Raw genomic sequence first — 18,140 nt, forward strand, 5'->3', positions numbered from 1 at the left:
TGCTGTTAAGCATCCCCTTTGATGATGTAATCCATTTTTCTTTTCCGCAAGTTTTGTTCATACATATCTACTGAACGGATCATTGCAATTTATTACAAATAGTTTTGGCCATCAAACCGCTGGATTATGAATAATATTACTTTACCAAGTCACTATCCGAGACATGGGTAGCAGCAACATAACTAAAAAGCAGTTGGATGGACGAATAAACATGAGCAGTGAGATTTCCAGACGTGTTCATAATTAGGATGATGTTAATCCTTTAACATGTTTACTGTGATTGTTGCTATCAATTCTATTTCCTTTCAATTTTTGTATTATTTTGCTATCACTCATATTATATTATATAATGTGATACAATGATCACATAATGATGTACAATATGGCTGTACATGTATTATAGTCTTCTTTTCGAAAGTCAGCAATAGCGTTACTCTCATTTGTACACAAAAAGATAGAAGTTGTTGTGTGAAGAATAAAAAAAGGAAAAAAACTGCCTTATTCTAGCACCTGTGCTCACCTGGCCGATTGCTATGAGGTGGATAAACTAACGTTACAGACATTTTCAGATTGGCCAGTCACAATAAAAACGTTATCAACCTATTGTACGATATATGGACTTGACAACACTTTAGCCAAACAATGTTTTCTTTATTGTTTTAGACTGTGTGTGGTTTTATTTCATATATGTTTTATTCATTAAGAATATTTTACTATCTCTTCACATTCCAATTCCAATGTCTGAATATTCTTAAGAATTAAAAGACTCATTGCTCTTTTAAAGGATGTACAATAATATTGTTAATTGCAATTATTTCTGGCACAATCAATTCTTCAAGTTATTTTGTTGTTGTTATTTTTTAGTCTATAGAATGTCAGAATAAAGTGCAATATGGCCATTAAATTCCCCATAGCATCACATGGCTTGTTCTGTTTCACCATCAGAGCTTCAGTTTCCAATGCTGCCGGAGACTGTTTGACATTTTCTAAGTGACATCATAAATGTCTCAAACAACAAATCTATCCATCAAAAGGGAGACAATTAATGTTCTGCCAATCAACTAATTGATCTATTGACTAGCCATTTCAGCACTAATCTCTACTGGTGGTACCAGTCTGAAACCTTCACCTCTGGTTAACTCTGCTTGACTTTCACTTCCCGTCTCTCTTTGTCACACACACACACACACACACACACACACACACACACACACACACACACACACACACACACACACACACACACACACATACTTTTCCACACCTAAGTGGGAGAAAACAGTGAGGGAGATTGAGTGCAATGAATGGCTCAGTATTCAGAGGCCTTGGCAATCTGGTTCCTTCGTGGGTCCTAGTAGACAGTAGGGCCTTCACAGTAGGTCTCTCTGCTGTAGGATGTCCTGGGATCTATAGCTGTGTGAGAAGAGCTTCCAGCCCTCATTAGAGGCTGGAGAATGGATGTATGACATTTGAAGTCTGGAAACTTAGTTGGATATCTTTTTAAAATGAGACTTTAAGCTTGAAAGGTTGAGCCGAGCTTTGGGATGATGGCCAGATTTGATTGGCGCGAGGTGATGAAAAAGGAGGATTGTGCATGTAGACGAGTTAGTAGAAGTTTAGACTTTCTACTCTTTTAGATAAAATACATTTGATACAAATCAGAATCAGATACGCTTTCATTGCAAACCTAGCCTCCTATTTGGGTTCCGAAGGAAAATATGTCAACTATGCAACTGCCGAGTACAGTTTGTCAATTAGTTTAAGCAACTTGTATTCAATTTGAGACATTGTGAACAGTCTGTGATTCTTGGTTAACACTAGGGTTGGGTACCGAGAACCAACACGTCCGGTACCTACCGGACCGAAAAGCAACGCAGATTTCGGTGCTTCCTTCCGGTGCCTGAGCCGATTTAAATACTTTTTTTTTTACACTACTCTGTAAAGTTGCACGGTATATAGATACTAAAAGGGTAGCGCGGTACCCGCACGTTAAAAACGATTATTAAAATAGCTCGGATCACAGCACACTCGCTGCTCTGCTCTCTGTCTGCTTGCATGCAGAGCGGGGCTGGAGGGGGCGGGGCTTCCAGCGCTCACACACACAGTGCGCGCACACAGAAATCACTGGAGACACGAGCACGAGCTTTTGAACGTCCGTCCTTCGCTTGATGGAACAAATCTCTCCCGGTTGATATTAATGAAGACTTGTAGTCCAGTAAAGCAGCAGTTTGTAGAATCCAACGGTTTCTGAGTTCTGTTGCACACGGTCCCAATCAGGCCACCTGACTGTTCTTTTTTTAAATATATATTTTTATAGTTTGACGTTAAAAGGTTTGAAGCTGTAGTTTGAAGTCAAGTGTTTTATATCATCATTTATGTATTTCAGGCACCGTTTAGGCACCGGTATCGTTTTAAAAGTATCGGTTTTGCACCGGTATCGGAAAAAACCCAAACGATACCCATCCCTAGTTAACACGCATGGAAGCAGGACTAATGAAAATGACGATAGACTAGAGCCATTTTCAGTGGGCCGCAGGCCTTTGCCTGGGCAAAAAAGAATGTTCCCTCCTGGAGTAAAGTATGAATGAGTAAGACATGGGACAAGTAGCAGTCTGTCCATTCCAAAATGAGTGGGAGAAAAAAAAGAAAGGAAAAATTAAAACTTGTCCAGTCTTGCTCACTGAATTATGCTATTTTTGCGACAGGGTGCTGCTGACGGAAAAAACGGAAACATGTACTATTTTATCCTGGCGTGCTTGTGTTTAATGTTTGTCGCTGGCGATTCCAAAGAGCCGATAAGATAAGCAGTGTAGATGAGGTGCTACGTTTCCGCGAGGCAGAATCACTTTGTTTATGAATCATTTGGCTGCCGCGAGGGTGTCAGACGCGCTGAGAGAGAGAGAGAGAGACAGAGAGGGGAAGGGTGAGGCAGCAGGAGTTGAGGAAAGCTTCCCATCCTGTCGGGGCTGTCAGGTTGTTTGAAGGAAGGGAGCGACGACAGGGAGAAGTGCAGGAAGAAAAGAAAAAACACTATGAAAACACACACAGGGTCCGGCAGGGATGGAGGGATTTCTGGAGAGCTCCGATGAAAAGACAAATATGTCACTGAATACTAATGCTCTTTTTCCATTCCCTCCCTCTGTCTCTGTCTCGTTCCAGAGTTGCTGGGCTCTGCCAAGAGACTCAACATCAACTACCAGGACTCAGACGGGTGAGAGGCGTGTGTGTACGTGTGTGTGTGTGTGTGTGTGTGTGTGTATGTGTGTGTTAATGTGTTAGTCAGCCCGTGAGATACGCGTAAAGGTGAGTCTTTAGAATGCAATGGAGGAGTCACTGTGTCTTGATTGACATGCATATTGCAAAATTAAAAAAAGCCCAACCTGTGCCTCCTGTTTTGTCTTCAAGCTCCACCACGGCGTGAATCATCACATCGTCCCACACATGTTCTGACATATAGTGCCCTACGTAGTTATTATCTCCTTTTCAAACACGTTGACAATTACTGGAAATTAATTTTGTTTAGTTCAAAGCAAGAATGCGCCTTTTTAATATATGACGACTCATCTGTCAAACCGGTTTGAGTTCAGAAAAGTACTCTATTCTGTTCTGAATATTCAGCAAAATTCAAGATAAGTTAATAGTAATCAAAGTAGTTTTAGTTGACCGTATAAATATCATATAATGCAAAAAGGCTGTGGCTAAACCTATATTTCCAGGGGAAAAGTCAGCATCCTCACACCTTGGAATCACTGACTTCCGTGACTTTTGATTCCTCATAGCTATGTGAGGGAGAAAAAAAGAACGCTGCAAAAACGTGGCAGTAATAAACACGAGGGGGAGCATCCTATTATTATATATATTTTCCCCTGTTAATGCACTTCAAGCAACAAATCGTCATTTGAATCGGCAGCTCGGCTTCTCATTGGTTTGAACAGACGACATCACATCGCCCCAATCCTGGCTTCTCTCCATTGGCTCCTTGCTTGTTTTTAGAATTGATTTTCAAGATTTTACTGATAACTTTTAAAGAGCCAACCTGCAGCGTTAGATCATTGGGTGGGGCCCTTCAGGCTGTTCCAAAGTCGAGGCTGAAAACTTAAGGTGCTTTTGCCATCAGGGCCCTTCAGCTCTGAAGGGCCCTGATGAACAACCTGCCTGAGGAGATGAGGCTTACATAATCAGAAATGTCTTCTTAAAACCCATTTCAACCGACTGGCTTTTATGTGATGGTGTCTCTTCTTTACTGCTTTATTTGATTACTGATAGTATTATTTTTTTTACCAAATTTAAAATTAAGATGTATTTTATTATATCGATTAGTTTTATTGTTTTGTCTATTGTACTGTTTCATCAGGTTTTAACTCATACTTTAGTTTGTCTTCCTTTGTGGTTGGGCCTCACTGCTGAGCTTTCTGTTTCTGCTTTTGTCTGTCAAAGCACTTTGTTGACTCTGTTTTTAAAGGTTCTATATAAATAAAGTTATGCTTGGCTAAATAACATAGCTTACAGTTAACGTTAACATAGGTTGAATTGAGGTACATTATAGTTGCATTTCCACCACAAAGTTTAGTTCAGTTCGTCACACATTCGTCACGGGTTTCCATCAGTAAAAGCTGTGTATAATACCTAGTACCTGGTTCTTTTACTAGAACCACCTCAGTCGAGGTTCCAAGTTAAAACACTGCAGATCCCTGATTGGTCAGAGAGAATCGTCACTCGGGAAACATGGGAAATCCTGCACAGATCCGCCATTTTTAAATAGCCAAGCTATTCACAGAAACCAGATAAACATAAAATAAAATGTAAGCCCACAAAACAACACTAATGCAAACATCTGATGAAGTGCAGACGTTCCTCTGCTTCAAAAAAGGATTCAGCATGTCCCTTTTTTAAGATGATGTCAGAGCACTTGCGCGTGGCGTCGCTACTGGAAGAGAATCCTGTAATCACACAAAATGATGTGGAATGAAATGTTGCGTGGCCAATTTTTGGGGGGGGTTTGAAACGGCAAAGAAAAAGAAAAAGGTTTTAGTCTTTGTGCTTATCCATCCAGTTGATTTTTATTATATTTTTTAGCTTGAGCAAAGGAGCCCGTCAGACATGCAAAGAATCCCCCTCTGCAAAGCCATGATGCGTGTTTATGTGTAGGCCTACAAGCAATGTGTGGGTTGGCCGAGGCCTGTGACGTGTATCTACATGCAGGGTCAGTGCAGTGTGTGGGAGGTGATACACAATGGGGGTGTTGAAATTAAACATGTCGCGCGTGTGTGTGCGTGTGTGTGTGTGTGTGTGTGTGTGTGTGTGTGTGTGTGTGTGTGTGTGTGTGTGTGTGTGTGTGTGGCACAGAGAAAGGGGTTACCTGTGATATATGAGATCAGTGCAGAGGGGATGAAAAGAATGGGGAAGGTTAGCAAACAGGCGCTTGTCACTGAGTCAACACGACCCCAGAGAGAGATTGAGACTGTTTGTGTCTCTGTAGAAAAGGGGGAGGGGGGCTGTAAGTGACTCCGGATATGGACGTGGTATGGAGTACATGGGTGGGTAAACAAACGTGTGTGTGTGCGTGGCTGAGGGGCATGAATGACTAAACAATGCAACTGATAAGATAAGCCCATTCACGGTCTGGAGATCCCTCCGATTTTATATCGGCACAGGCCGACGTCTAAATATCATAATGGCTAGCTTGTCAAACCTCACAGAGTGTCGCAAAGTGCGGTAACTAATTAAAAACCAACACATTCTAACCACCAACTCGTCAAACATTGCAGTTTGGTCAGTGGCGCTATGCTTTAAACTGTGGCGCTCTGGGTAGGTACCCCTCTCACATCTGAGTCATCTGAGTCAGTTTACGCTCTTTCCATGCATTGAGTCTTTTTAACATAAACTTCCATGTTCATAGGAAAACTTTTCTGCTCATTACATTCATTCAGTCTCTTTTTAAAATGTACTTCCAGCGTAGGTTTACTTAGTTTTTATGTTCACTTCCACAGCATTACTACTTAGTTAGGCAACAAAAGTACTTTCAAGTAACGTAACAAAAGTAAGGCAAAGCAAGTTTATTTGTATCACACATTTCAACAATGTCACATTGTTCATACTACTTTAGTAGAGACAATACCTCAATTTTTTCCAGAGAGATGATTGATCAGGCACGTCAATTTGATCCTCTGAATTGAACGTACCTATTTGTTGGGCTTTGTGTGTTTTGATTTAAAAAAATGTAAGGGCCAAATAATGTGAACAAACTGCATTTATTTTCCATGAAAACATTAGTTTACCTTTTAAACACGTCGATTGACATCTTTAGCAAAAGCTAAAGTAAGTTCTCTTTCCAAAAGTATCCTGGCTGTTTACTGCTATTGGTGCCCAAGAGCTACGGTCTTCCACTCTTGACTGCCTGAAGCTGTGTTTGATCACCTGGAAGCCCTCTGCACTGTAGTTGGTGTGGAGTGTGCCGCTCTGCTCGCGTGTTGTTGCCTCCACTGGAATGCTCACTGGGCCTGTGTCGCCCAAAGCAAAAGCAGAACTCGTCGGCAAGAATTTATGCCTTTAATTTCTCCCTCTGTGGAAAATACTGCGACCTGACAGGCACCTGGACGCAGACGCACACATTTCATCTCTGACACACACACACACACACACACACACACACACACACACACACACACACACACACACACACACACACACACACACACACACACACAAACCTGATCCCTTATCCAAGTCTGAAACAGCCAAAAATGTCCTCAATTTCCAGGAATGTCCTCACTCTAAAGGTCTCAAACTCAAGTGGTTCTCAAAAGGAAAGATGTACAAGTACACACAGACACACTTGTCTTCTCAGTCTGAAGTGTTGATGGATGAATGGGGATACGCACTCATAAAAGCACACATAAATTCTTATCTGAGGCTGCAGTTCGTAATGGGATATTACACACGCACGCACACACACACACACACACACACACACACACACACACACACACACACACACACACACACACACACACCTACACACACCTTCTAAAGTTTTGATGAGAGCATGCACACACATTATCTCAGTCTTAAGTTTTGAAAAGGGGCTCACCTGCTGTAAAGTCATCAGTATGATTTATAAGCCCTCTCATCTCTATGTCTCTTCTCCTTCTTGCGCTCCCTTAACCCCCCCCCACCTCCTCTCTCTTTCTTCTCTCTCACCCTTAGCTTCTCTGCGCTGCACCATGCCGCTCTGACGGGCACCACGGAGCTGCTGTCTCTGCTGCTGGAGGCCCAGGCCACAGTGGATATCAAGGACATCAACGGTAACGCGATAGCAGAGCAGCTTTACCGGCTGAACCAATGTCAGCGGACAAACCTACAATTTATGGAGAGAAAAAAAAGTCCACGTTTTTGGAAGTCAGTTGGGGTTAAATTGAGCCTGAAACTTCCTCAACAGCTTTTTGACACTCTCAGCTGAAAATAAGTTTGACCCATATGAATAAATATGATTCACTTTGAAGTTAGTCTGCCACGCAGCGACAGCAGCGCTACAGCAAATATCTTCAGACTCCAAGCGGAACAAATGTAGTAGAATCGGTGCAGGAGTAGCAGCTCGGCTGCTGAGACCGGAGGGGCGTAGTGCTCATAACCGTGTGTGACGCCACTGAGGTCAGCAATAGATTTCTTGAGGACTGTTTTGAAGGTTGAATTTTACACTTCACGTCAGTTTGGGAATCCACGGTTGACGTAGCGTCACACCATTTGAGGCCCGTAGCACATTATGGACTGTTTTACAGACAGAAGAACTAGCTAAGGTACGGTCGGCAGTACGCAGCGATCTGGTCAGTGAATGTTATAAAATAGCTGCTTTTCTAAAGCATTAGTGCACATCAAGGCAGGTAAAAAGTACCATGGTGCATACCGATGTCCCCGTGTAATGACCGATACAAAGACGACACGTATCGGTGCTAATTAGCATTTTTTCTGTGACGTCCTAGCATCATTATATTTTAAAGCTACTTCAAATCCATCATTATGCATCTAAATCTAACGGTACTAATCAATTCTAAATATTTGATGTTGGCTGTTGTAAAGACCAAGTAACTGAAGTTTGATTAAAAGAGAGGATAAGATTCAACAGTCATGTTACATCATTTGGAACATAAACAAAGGAGAAGGGGCTCCCTGGACTACCGATGAGGATAAGGCCGCCTACCTTGAAAGGAAGACCACTGCCACTAACGGCAGAAGAAATTATGACTTTTTTTATTAAACAAAACATTAACCTTTGGGGGGAAAAGAGAAGTGTGCCTAGCGTGCGATGAATCAACAAAGTGAGCTCACCATAGACGGTATATAAGAAGTTCCTAGGTTTTTGAAGCCATTTTCGACTTCGACCATCTTGGTTTCTTGCAACCAGTGAACGCAAGTGACCATATTTGGACTGTGGAGAAGTGAAATCATAATGGAGACACAGTGATAGCGACCTTTCAATCACCTTGTAGCCCCGCCCTAAAGCATACCCTGCTTTATGGTCTAATTGTCTCTAAATGGACCATAATTTACGAAATGAACATGATGCTGTATTGAAGATGACTTGAAACTAGAGATTGTAAACATTAGTTTATGGTTTTAATGTTTACTGAGGTAATAAATCAAGTGAGAAGTAGGATGATTGACTCAATTCCACATACATACTGTATAATTGTGACTCGTTACACTAATCAATACTCAACAGTAGATGGCGGCTCCCTGCGGCTCCCCTCAGCTCTGCGGCTCCCCTCAGTCTGCAGAGTATTTTAGCGTTTTTCAGCTTGTTGTTTTGGTTTTGTGATCATTGGACTGATTTCCAATCAGTGCTAATGTTGCTTTGTGTTTGCGGGATGTGTGAGTATACAATTATTTGCTAACATATTTGAGGCGATAACATGTCAACGGCGTGGTTAAAGCTTGCTTCGCAGTTAAATATTTACATATCCAATAGGAACTGATGGACTTGGGCCTTAGTGCCAGGGTTTTGAAGGCAGGAAATAAAAGTCAGTTTTGGTCTTTGTATGGGATTTGCTGACACTAAGGATAACACACGCCTGACACTTTAATAGGGCACTCCAATGTTTCAGTATTAAACTTTCATAAAGTTGGATGACTTGCAAGAGACAGAGTTTTAGAAAGAATGGTAAAATAACAATGCTGCAGAGACCAAGATACAGGCTTCAAGTTCCTAATATGTCTTCCAAAGAGCCCTTGATTACCATAATGCAAATTGATCATTTCCTTCGTTAGACCCTTCTTGCTTGCAAGCGTTCTGTTAAAAACCTCAAGCCCCTGATGACATTATGTTCACGGATTCAAGGATATCATTACTTTTATTTTTTCAGGGTGAAATTCTTCGTGGAGCTTCTTTAATACACATCTCACTGCCTTTATCTTCTCAACTCACGGGCTCTATCAATGTTTCCGTCTCTAGGCATGCGCCCCCTCCACTACGCAGCGTGGCAGGGTAAAGCAGACTCTGTCCTATTGTTGCTCAGAGCCGGAGCTTCAGTCAACTCCACTTCCAATGATGGACAAATGCCGTTACATCTCTCTGCTCAGTATGGACACTACGAGGTGGTGAGTTCACACACCTGCACATGAGCTGCAAGGCATTACCAGACCCCTGAAATCTACCCCCATTTGTGTCTCAGTCTGCATTGTCCGCCAACAATGCCAGTAATACTGGTAATGCCATGACACAGGTTTTTCACAAAAGTCTAAAGGTAGTGAATGCACACATTCCTTTCCTCCAGCCTCATCCGTGTGGCTCCTGGAATCTCTTAATGGATAGATACAGACACCTCAAGCTGTCATATAACCCATATGGAGGCCTGACCTCTTTGGTACACCATCAAACACAATACTAAGACAATCCTAAACAGAGCTATCATATGTTCCTCTCTTCTGTTCAAAGACAAAACGTCAACACAGAATGTGTTGGCATGACTGACAATGCGAGTGCATGTGCATAATGCATAAGATAGTATCACTTACGTTATCCTTTCTCCCTTTCTCTCTCAGTCTGAGATGTTGCTGCAGCACCAGTCTAATCCCTGCCTGATGAACAAGGGGAAGAAGACGCCTCTAGATCTGGCCTGCGAGTTTGGGAGACTGAAGGTATGAAAGTATTGCACAACGAAATTTCAATTGTAGTCCCAAAAAAAAACTAAATGATGGTGGCATCTTTCCACTTATTGGTATTTGCATACAGCACAATACAGTTTTTTGGGGGCATTTTCTATGCTATGATAAACACGCCTCCAATTTATGATCGGAGTGGGATTTTATTTGGCATCATCTGTATAATTGTAGCCCTCAAGGTGTATGTTCCTCACTGCCATTATTAACGTCATCAATACAAGAATAACAGTACTAGTCTTCAAAACCCAGAGGCGTGTATATGCACGAAAATGTACACGGTTTCACATTCATTAAATTGTAAATGGACCTGTACTTTTAGAGCGCTTTTCTAGTCTTCCGACCACTCAAAGCGCTTTAACACTACATGACATCATTCACTCACTGATGAGAGGAGCTACCATGCAAGGTGCCACATCAGGATTATCAACCATTCATACACCGTAGGCGCAGCTACGAGAGCAATTTAGGGTTAAGTGTCTTGCTCAAGGACACATAGACATGGGCTAGCGGAGCCGGGGATCAAACCATCAATCATCTGATTGAAGGACAACCCTGCTCACCACAGTGCCACATTCGCCTTTAACTGGATTTCATAAAAGAACGCGTAGTGAGAAAGTTCCTAATATCACAAGTTTGGCTCGAGGGGCTTTACAATCTATACAGAATACGCCCCTCGCTTCGGATAAGTCAAATTTATATAAAACAAAAGCCTCTAAAGTCACCAGAGCCTGATTTATACTGGAGGCCTATATCGATACGTGAGAATTAAAACAAGATTACGAGTCAACAAGCTTTGAGCTAAATGCTAACAAAAGCATGCAAACTTGCTCACAATGACATTGCTAACATGTTGGTGTTTAGCAGGTATAATGTACATCATTGCCACGATCTTAGTTTAGCAAGTTTGTTGATTAACCCAAAACACAAAGAACGAATTTACGTATGTAGTTAAACCTGTGGAGCAAACATTACTACTCCTCTCTGAAATCTCTTTTCTGTTTCTCCAAGAATGTGCTACTATTTCTTCAGTGAGTGCAGTTAGTGACAGTGTGGGCTCCCCGGTAGCTCTGACAGCTTCACGGTTTAGTCCTGGGAGGCGGGGTTTAGCAAAGGGTCTTTTCCTTGTCACTTATCTGCTGGCATATATACCGATACCGATGCGTTTGTTTGTAATAAAGTGAAATGGCCTGCATAAGGAACAGTGTTATACTGTAGTCAGTGTTGGGGTAGTTACTCAGAAAAAGTAACTAGTTACAAGCTACTAGTTACTTCTGAAAATTGTAACTAGATTACTTTACTAGTTATTGCATTTGAAAAGTAACTTCACTACTAGTTACTTTACTTTCCATTTTTTTAAGCAAATGTCCAAATTAACCGCAAAGATACATGGACAAACATCATGGCCCTTTCATCACTTTATTTTCAATAAAGGGCATCTCATAGCCTTTCCACATAGTGTATTGTAAACATGTAAAACAAAATGGCATATAAAACTCAGCCATTAACTTGAACGAACATTAACCCTGTTCACACTGTCTGACCAAAGAAATATGCCTCACTTTAAAATCCACAAACAACAGGATACAAGAGGCTATGTATGGTGGGGACATTCAGGTCAAACAGCATAACACATTAAAAACTGGCTTTTGGAAACATGAGACCCCACTAAACCAAATGGGGGCCGACTCCTAAGAACAAAACCAGCTTGTTATAGGAATCATTGTAGTGGTTTAAGAAAAATAGAAAAATTAATGGCACTTTTTCCCATAAAATAGAAACAGAAATGCACTTAACCCAAAAAATAGAAACTGAAAATGCAATTAAATAAATAGAAAATCCACTTCATCTTTGCCTAAATAAACAGAAAGTGCACTATATCCTATGAAGTTTATCATTTTTCTCTATTCCCTAACCCTTCAAAATAGCGATTGTATCGCATGAGTAAAAGTCTCTTGAATCTTTTATCCGACAGCCTGTTCCTCCTTGGGGTCAGAACAATACTGCCCAGGCTGAAAAGCCTTTTGACAGTGTTGTAACTTGTTTTATTACATGATTTACTCTTATTGTGAAGAGCATGTAAACAGGAAGTGCTTTTACTTTGAAGGCAGAAAGTACAATGATACGTGCTTGTTGACGCTAACTAATGTTGATGTTACGTGTGGAAAATATATACATGTCGGGTGCAAGAGCGCGTTCTCAATGCTTTAACAGTTGTAATACTGCAGTTCACCAGTAAAGTGATTCTGTTCATACCAGACGTGTCTTGGTCCTCATTAGAAGCTCCACGTCATTACAGACAGGTGCACTTGATGGTATTGGAGTGTTGTATTGCTTTGCAATATCCTTAATCCTAGGGAACCTGGAGAGAACCTCCCAGTTTGATCCGGGCACTCCGTCTCCGTCTCCTCCATTCCCCGCTTCCCTCCTTCTACGCACCAGCAGCTACGTCACTCAAATCACTCAGATCGGAGTTCTGTGATAGATTGTTCATGCAGGAAGTGTCGTGTGACTCGCACGACGCTAAAAGAGAACTTTTCGGACTGGTAAAAATGTCTTGAGTAACGCAGGAACGCGCGTTACTGAGGTCTAGTAAAGTAGTGTAGTTACCAATATTTTGAGTGTAATGCGTTACTTTACTTCGTTACCTATAAAAGTAATTACGTTGCTGTAATCCGTTACTTTGTAACTCGTTACCCCCAACACTGACTGTAGTGCTGTCGGAGGATCTTATTATGCTATTTTGTGATTTTCTTGCCAATCACTCCATGTAGTTTTCTATTCATGTAGTCCTTCTAATCCAATTATTAGCATGTGAAAACTCTCTATTTGGCCTTTTTTGGATGGGGATGGCCGGTGTCAAACACTAGCCATGGCTAGTGACCCAGAGCTAAATTAAGCTTGTATGAGCGAAAGGAAAATAGGCTTCAGTGGCTCTTTTTGGATGTGCGTGCACACTGTAACATTAAAAGGATTGTACATTGCAGTGTGTTTTACTGTTTCTCTGTCACATCGGTGGATGAGCCTGGCTAGGAGACGTATAGCTGGCCCTGTGATTCAGATTTAGACACACACACACATTTCGTATGCCTGTTAAATGTTCTCTCGTCAGGTCTGAGTCTGCAGTTTAGCTATGAAAGAATAGAAGGCTTTGGGCTGTTTTCTGACACACAGACTTTGTGAGTGACTGAGTTTGTGGGTGAGTGGAGGCTATGGTATATTTAGACAGCTGCTGAGTAGTGGATAAGCCTCTCTGTACTAGCTTGTCCCTATATATACTGTAAGTCCCCATATACATTATTTCAGTCCCTATATTTTTACCCCCAAACCTCATGGTGTTGCATTTATATTTAAGTACTTCTAATGCTGTAATTCTTGCCCCGATTCTGCCACTCCTCTGTTCTCACAACTCATTCATTTTGGTCTCTTTGATTTCTCCTCAGGTGGCTCAGTTGCTGCTGAGCAGTAACATGGTGGCCGCGCTGTTGGAAGGGGAGGGCAGGCACGACAACATGGACTCTCCATCCACCACTCCCCTCCACCTGGCAGCCAGGAATGGACACAAAGACATAATCAAGTAAGATTACAGCAAGTAAGCAGTGTTTGAAACGCACTGGAATAGAATTCTATCACATGGTCCATTTCGGCCCTCTCATCCCCCTAGCAGCTTCCGTTTACTTCAACCACAGCTACTGTTTTACTACTTATGCCACCAATACAGCTGCTGCTGCTGCTACTACTACAACTGGAGTTACATTTTTGTTTTTACTGCGACCACTATCCTCACTACTCGGGCTGTCAGCGCTAACCATAGACTAAGAAGTTGTTGAGTCACTGGGACGTCGGCCATTTTTTTTTTTTTTGCTGTTGCCATCTTGGTTGTTGGTAACCTCTGTGGCAGTAACAGTGGTAGCATAAGCTTACTGCTTATGCTACCACTATTACTGTTGGTGCAACTATATCCATTGTTTCAAATAAAATAACAACACAATAACAACCACTAAATCTACGACAACAAATATTTTACTGCTACTATCAAGATCGCCATAACTAGGGCAGTCAATGCTACTACTTTTACTATTGCTGCTATCCTGACAGTACAGATTCTGTTACTACCGGTACTGCCACTGCTATCACCGTTATTATTGCCATTATCACTCTACTGATACTGTATGTGTCAGGCCTTAATTCACAGCTGCAGGTGCTCAACGTTTCCCCTCAGGTAACTTCAGAAAATACAACCAGTAACGATCTCATTGTTCAAAAAGAACAAACTCTATACTGCAGTGATATTTAATCCCAGTAACTTTTTTCAGTTACCCAAGATCAACTTGCTGTGTGTGTGTTTTTGTTTTTTTATGCCAGCATATCTGTGTAAATATGTATGTGCTTAGCCAAGTAACTCCACCCTGCCTCTCGGGTTCATGCCGCTAACGATTATCAGATCTCTTTCGCAACACCCCTCCATCCTCCTCTCTCATTCTCCTGAACTGGGAAAATGAATAGGAGACATGAAGGAGGAAAGAAGAGCTTTCAACACAAACATATGAAAAAAAGATCACTGCATTAGCACACAAGTTTATTCAGAGTTTACTCAGCAGAATTTGCCTGTGATCTCCCACTAAGGGATTTATGTCTCTTCAAAGAGTCTCTGTCTCTTCCACATCAGACGTCTTATCGTACCTACTTTTTGTACAGCTAGAGAAGTTTTCTGGGTCTGGTTCGAACTTGAGCTGCAAAAATGTGCACACAGACAAGCAAGAGATACGATTTTGTCCCAAGGGAAGATGTAAAGACTTTATTGATAATTTAGTATCATATAAACACTCCATGTATGTGGGAAGGTTACAGTTATAAGTATTAATTATGATTAAAATACTAATTTGGAATTTGTAGTAGTAGTAGTAAACTGCTGCACACAGTCTGTCAGCTATGATCTGTGAAATACTGTAAGGGATGTGATCAGGACTGACTATTTTACAAGAAATGGACATAATATAAGAGTATTCATCACAAAGATAACAATCACAGAATAATAATTTTGCAATATTGCAACATATTTGTTTGGAGACTTTTATTGTAAAGACCTTTTGTCTCACAACTTCATTTCTAATGTTTCCTTTTTTTAATTTTTTTACTAACTTGTCTGACTGGTAACCTGCTGTAACAGCAAAGGAAGTAGCGGCGGAAGTGTTGGCATCCACCGCGGAAATTGGTGGCAAGGCTATGTTGGTAGTGGGTTAACATTCAGAGAACATCCTACAGCATTGCTTCAGTGTTTTCATCAGAGGAACCTGACTCAACATTCACACAGCGAGCCGAGGACCTCCTCCTCCTGCAACCGCTCTCTGGATACAACGCCACCAGCATTCAGTTACATTTCTTAGTGTGTGTGTGTGTGTGTGTGTGTGTGTGTGGCGGATGAGTGGGGGGTATATGGCTTAATGAGATGTCGCAGATGTCTGTAACAGTTGAATGGAAGAATCTGTTTTCTGAGGGGTTGCCTACGGCCTTACATGAGTGCTTCTGCTTTAATTACCCAGGTTGCTGCTCAAAGCCGGCATTGACATCAACAGAGCCACCAAAGCCGGGACGTCTCTGCACGAAGCTGCCCTCTACGGCAAAATGGAAGTAGTGCGGCTGCTGCTTGATGTAAGCAAAGACGTAAAATATTAAAGTTCAGCTGATGTGGAATTTTGAAGGCTGACACGGATGTTTTCATATTGACGGTGTACATACAAAGATAATTGCAAACTAACACAACTTCACACTGCAATTGTTATGCTTTAATAAAAGAGGGAGGCCTTTTGAGGGAGGGTTTTGTTATTAAACTGAACCTCACCCACAGTAACTCCACCGTGTGTTTGTGTGTGTGTTTCTAGGCGGGCATCAATGTGAACATGCGCAACACGTACAACCAGACAGCTTTGGATATCGTCAACCAGTTCACCACCTCCACAGCCAGCAGGGAAATCAAACAGTTGCTGAGAGGTTAGTGGCTCTTAAAAACAAGTTTTCTTTGGGACTTCATTGATGCTTTTATGAAGTGTGGATTTTCTCTTTGATGGAGACAGAGGCAGTGGAAACAGAATAGAGATACATTATGTGTCTGTATCTTTCTGTCTCTGTGCAGAGGCATCAAGCTCTCTCCAGGTCAGAGCGGTGAAGGACTACTGGAACCTCCACGACCCCACGGCTCTTAACCTCCGGGCTGGAGATCTTGTTATGGTATTAGTTTTTTTTGTGTTTCTTGACAAAATAACCCTTCTCTTTAATGACTGCCTGCTTCAGTAAGTTAGCATCATCCGTGTTTTTACTTTAGTTGTTGCGTCTCAGCAAACTGATTGCCAATTCTGCCATTCTCCTGCTTTCAGTGGCTCAAATAACAACTTTTTTCTTTTTACCCTTTGTTAGCTTCGTTTGCGAAGTAGTTTGTTCATATCTATTGCGATTTAAAGATTAGTTTACATATTGAAGGAGACTTAAGGTGGATCCTCCAATGGAAATAAAAACAATGATGAACATTTGTAATCAAAATTAAGCATTTAACAGATTGCTGTTAATAATCTGTGGAAATTGACTAACTAAGTATTATTTTTTTTGGTCAATTTTTCAATTGAGATTCAAGATATGTATTGGAGATAAATAAGAAACTATAAACTAAACATTTAAAAAAATTTATCAAATGAAATGAAAAAAATAAATGTGCTAATTTAAACAAAGAAATATATATATATTGAAATCACTCCAAGCGGTTTAATTTCAATAAAAGTAATGCACTGTAATTCTTATATAACCTACATAATCCTGAGCCTGGACGTGCAGGGCTGCCTTTAAGGAAAGTATGTAGTATATAGAACGAATCTGCACAGGCAGCAGGTCAGGGTGGATGGATGGGTCAAACAACCTCAGGACCTTCACTCGGGAGGCCGTTGTTCGCATCCTGTATGTAACCAAAAGTGAATGTTTACTTATTTCGACTTTTTTTACATAACTTAACTAAAGCAACCTATGTAAGTTACGTAAAAAACGTACTTTGTCCTCAAAATACGATCACTTCCTAAACCTAACCAAGTAGTTGTTGCATAACCAGGTTTGGCATTTCAGATTTAATAGATATCCTGCAAACTGTTGTATGAGGATACATTGATCACACTGTTCTGAAGTATGCATGATGTTTGTATACCCACACTACTCATTTATAAAGCCCAGTCTGTGTGTGAGAAATGAGCTATGTGGCATGGTATGGTATGCATGGTATGCATTGTTAAAACTTTGCGACTATGACCTCATAGTCCAGGTAGCCCTTTGGGTGTTGGTGCGGATCGACATGTTTGTAAGAAGAGAAGCTCATCTGCTCAGCGAGACGGACGATTGAAAGACGTAACAAACCGCTCCAGACACACGTCTTCTCCTCTTAAGGGTTCAAATTACGAAATTTCATTTACCATTGTGCATATTTACTTTGCTGCACCTCTCCCAGGGGAAGGCTTGCTGTGTGTTTTGTTCACGTCCGTGACCACGCAGTAATTACTGTAACACTAGTCACGTACAGGTGAACCATGGTACATTTCCCCAGACTGGAACTACTTTTAAATCATTTTCACCCGCCGGCAGCTGCCTTCACTCTGCCTGTTCACTGGCGGGGGAATCACAAGACATTTGTGAGTGAAGGCTTGTTGTTAGGATTTGTGTGGGAAGTTGCGGTGTAATTTAGTGTACCCTGAGCAAGGAGACCACAGCAGAGGAACAGGCACAAACCTGCTGCAGTCGCTCTCTTATTAACAACTTGTTATCGCATTCCCTCCCCCTCCACACACGCACACACACACAAACACACACACACACACATGCTGTTTGCACTAATTCATGCGCGTGCACATTTTGGTGTTTATGTGCTTACTGCTGTATATTTCGATATCTTATAAACGAGTCCTTGTGACATCCCAGACTCCTGTATGGGCTCGTATGTTGTTGTGCAGTGG

The 18,140-nt window shown here is 41.5% G+C and overlaps 1 protein-coding gene across 1 annotated transcript in view; it reads left to right on the forward strand.

Moving 5' to 3' along the window:
* LOC306753653 (CASK interacting protein 2) overlaps window positions 1–18,140 on the forward strand; it is a gene marked incomplete at its 5' end in the record, with an annotated part of 50,354 nt that overhangs the window by 15,092 nt on the left and 17,122 nt on the right. Inside the window, 8 exons of the mRNA XM_079237548.1 lie at window positions 3,160–3,211; window positions 7,207–7,304; window positions 9,449–9,594; window positions 10,039–10,134; window positions 13,599–13,732; window positions 15,699–15,807; window positions 16,038–16,146; window positions 16,289–16,383. Of these exons, the coding sequence (XP_079093674.1) occupies window positions 3,160–3,211; window positions 7,207–7,304; window positions 9,449–9,594; window positions 10,039–10,134; window positions 13,599–13,732; window positions 15,699–15,807; window positions 16,038–16,146; window positions 16,289–16,383 (839 nt within the window). The remainder of the gene's footprint in view (window positions 1–3,159; window positions 3,212–7,206; window positions 7,305–9,448; window positions 9,595–10,038; window positions 10,135–13,598; window positions 13,733–15,698; window positions 15,808–16,037; window positions 16,147–16,288; window positions 16,384–18,140) is intronic.

The sequence above is a fragment of the Taurulus bubalis genome (assembly GCF_910589615.1).
Source record: "Taurulus bubalis genome assembly, chromosome: 2".
Classification (NCBI taxonomy): domain Eukaryota; kingdom Metazoa; phylum Chordata; class Actinopteri; order Perciformes; family Cottidae; genus Taurulus; species Taurulus bubalis.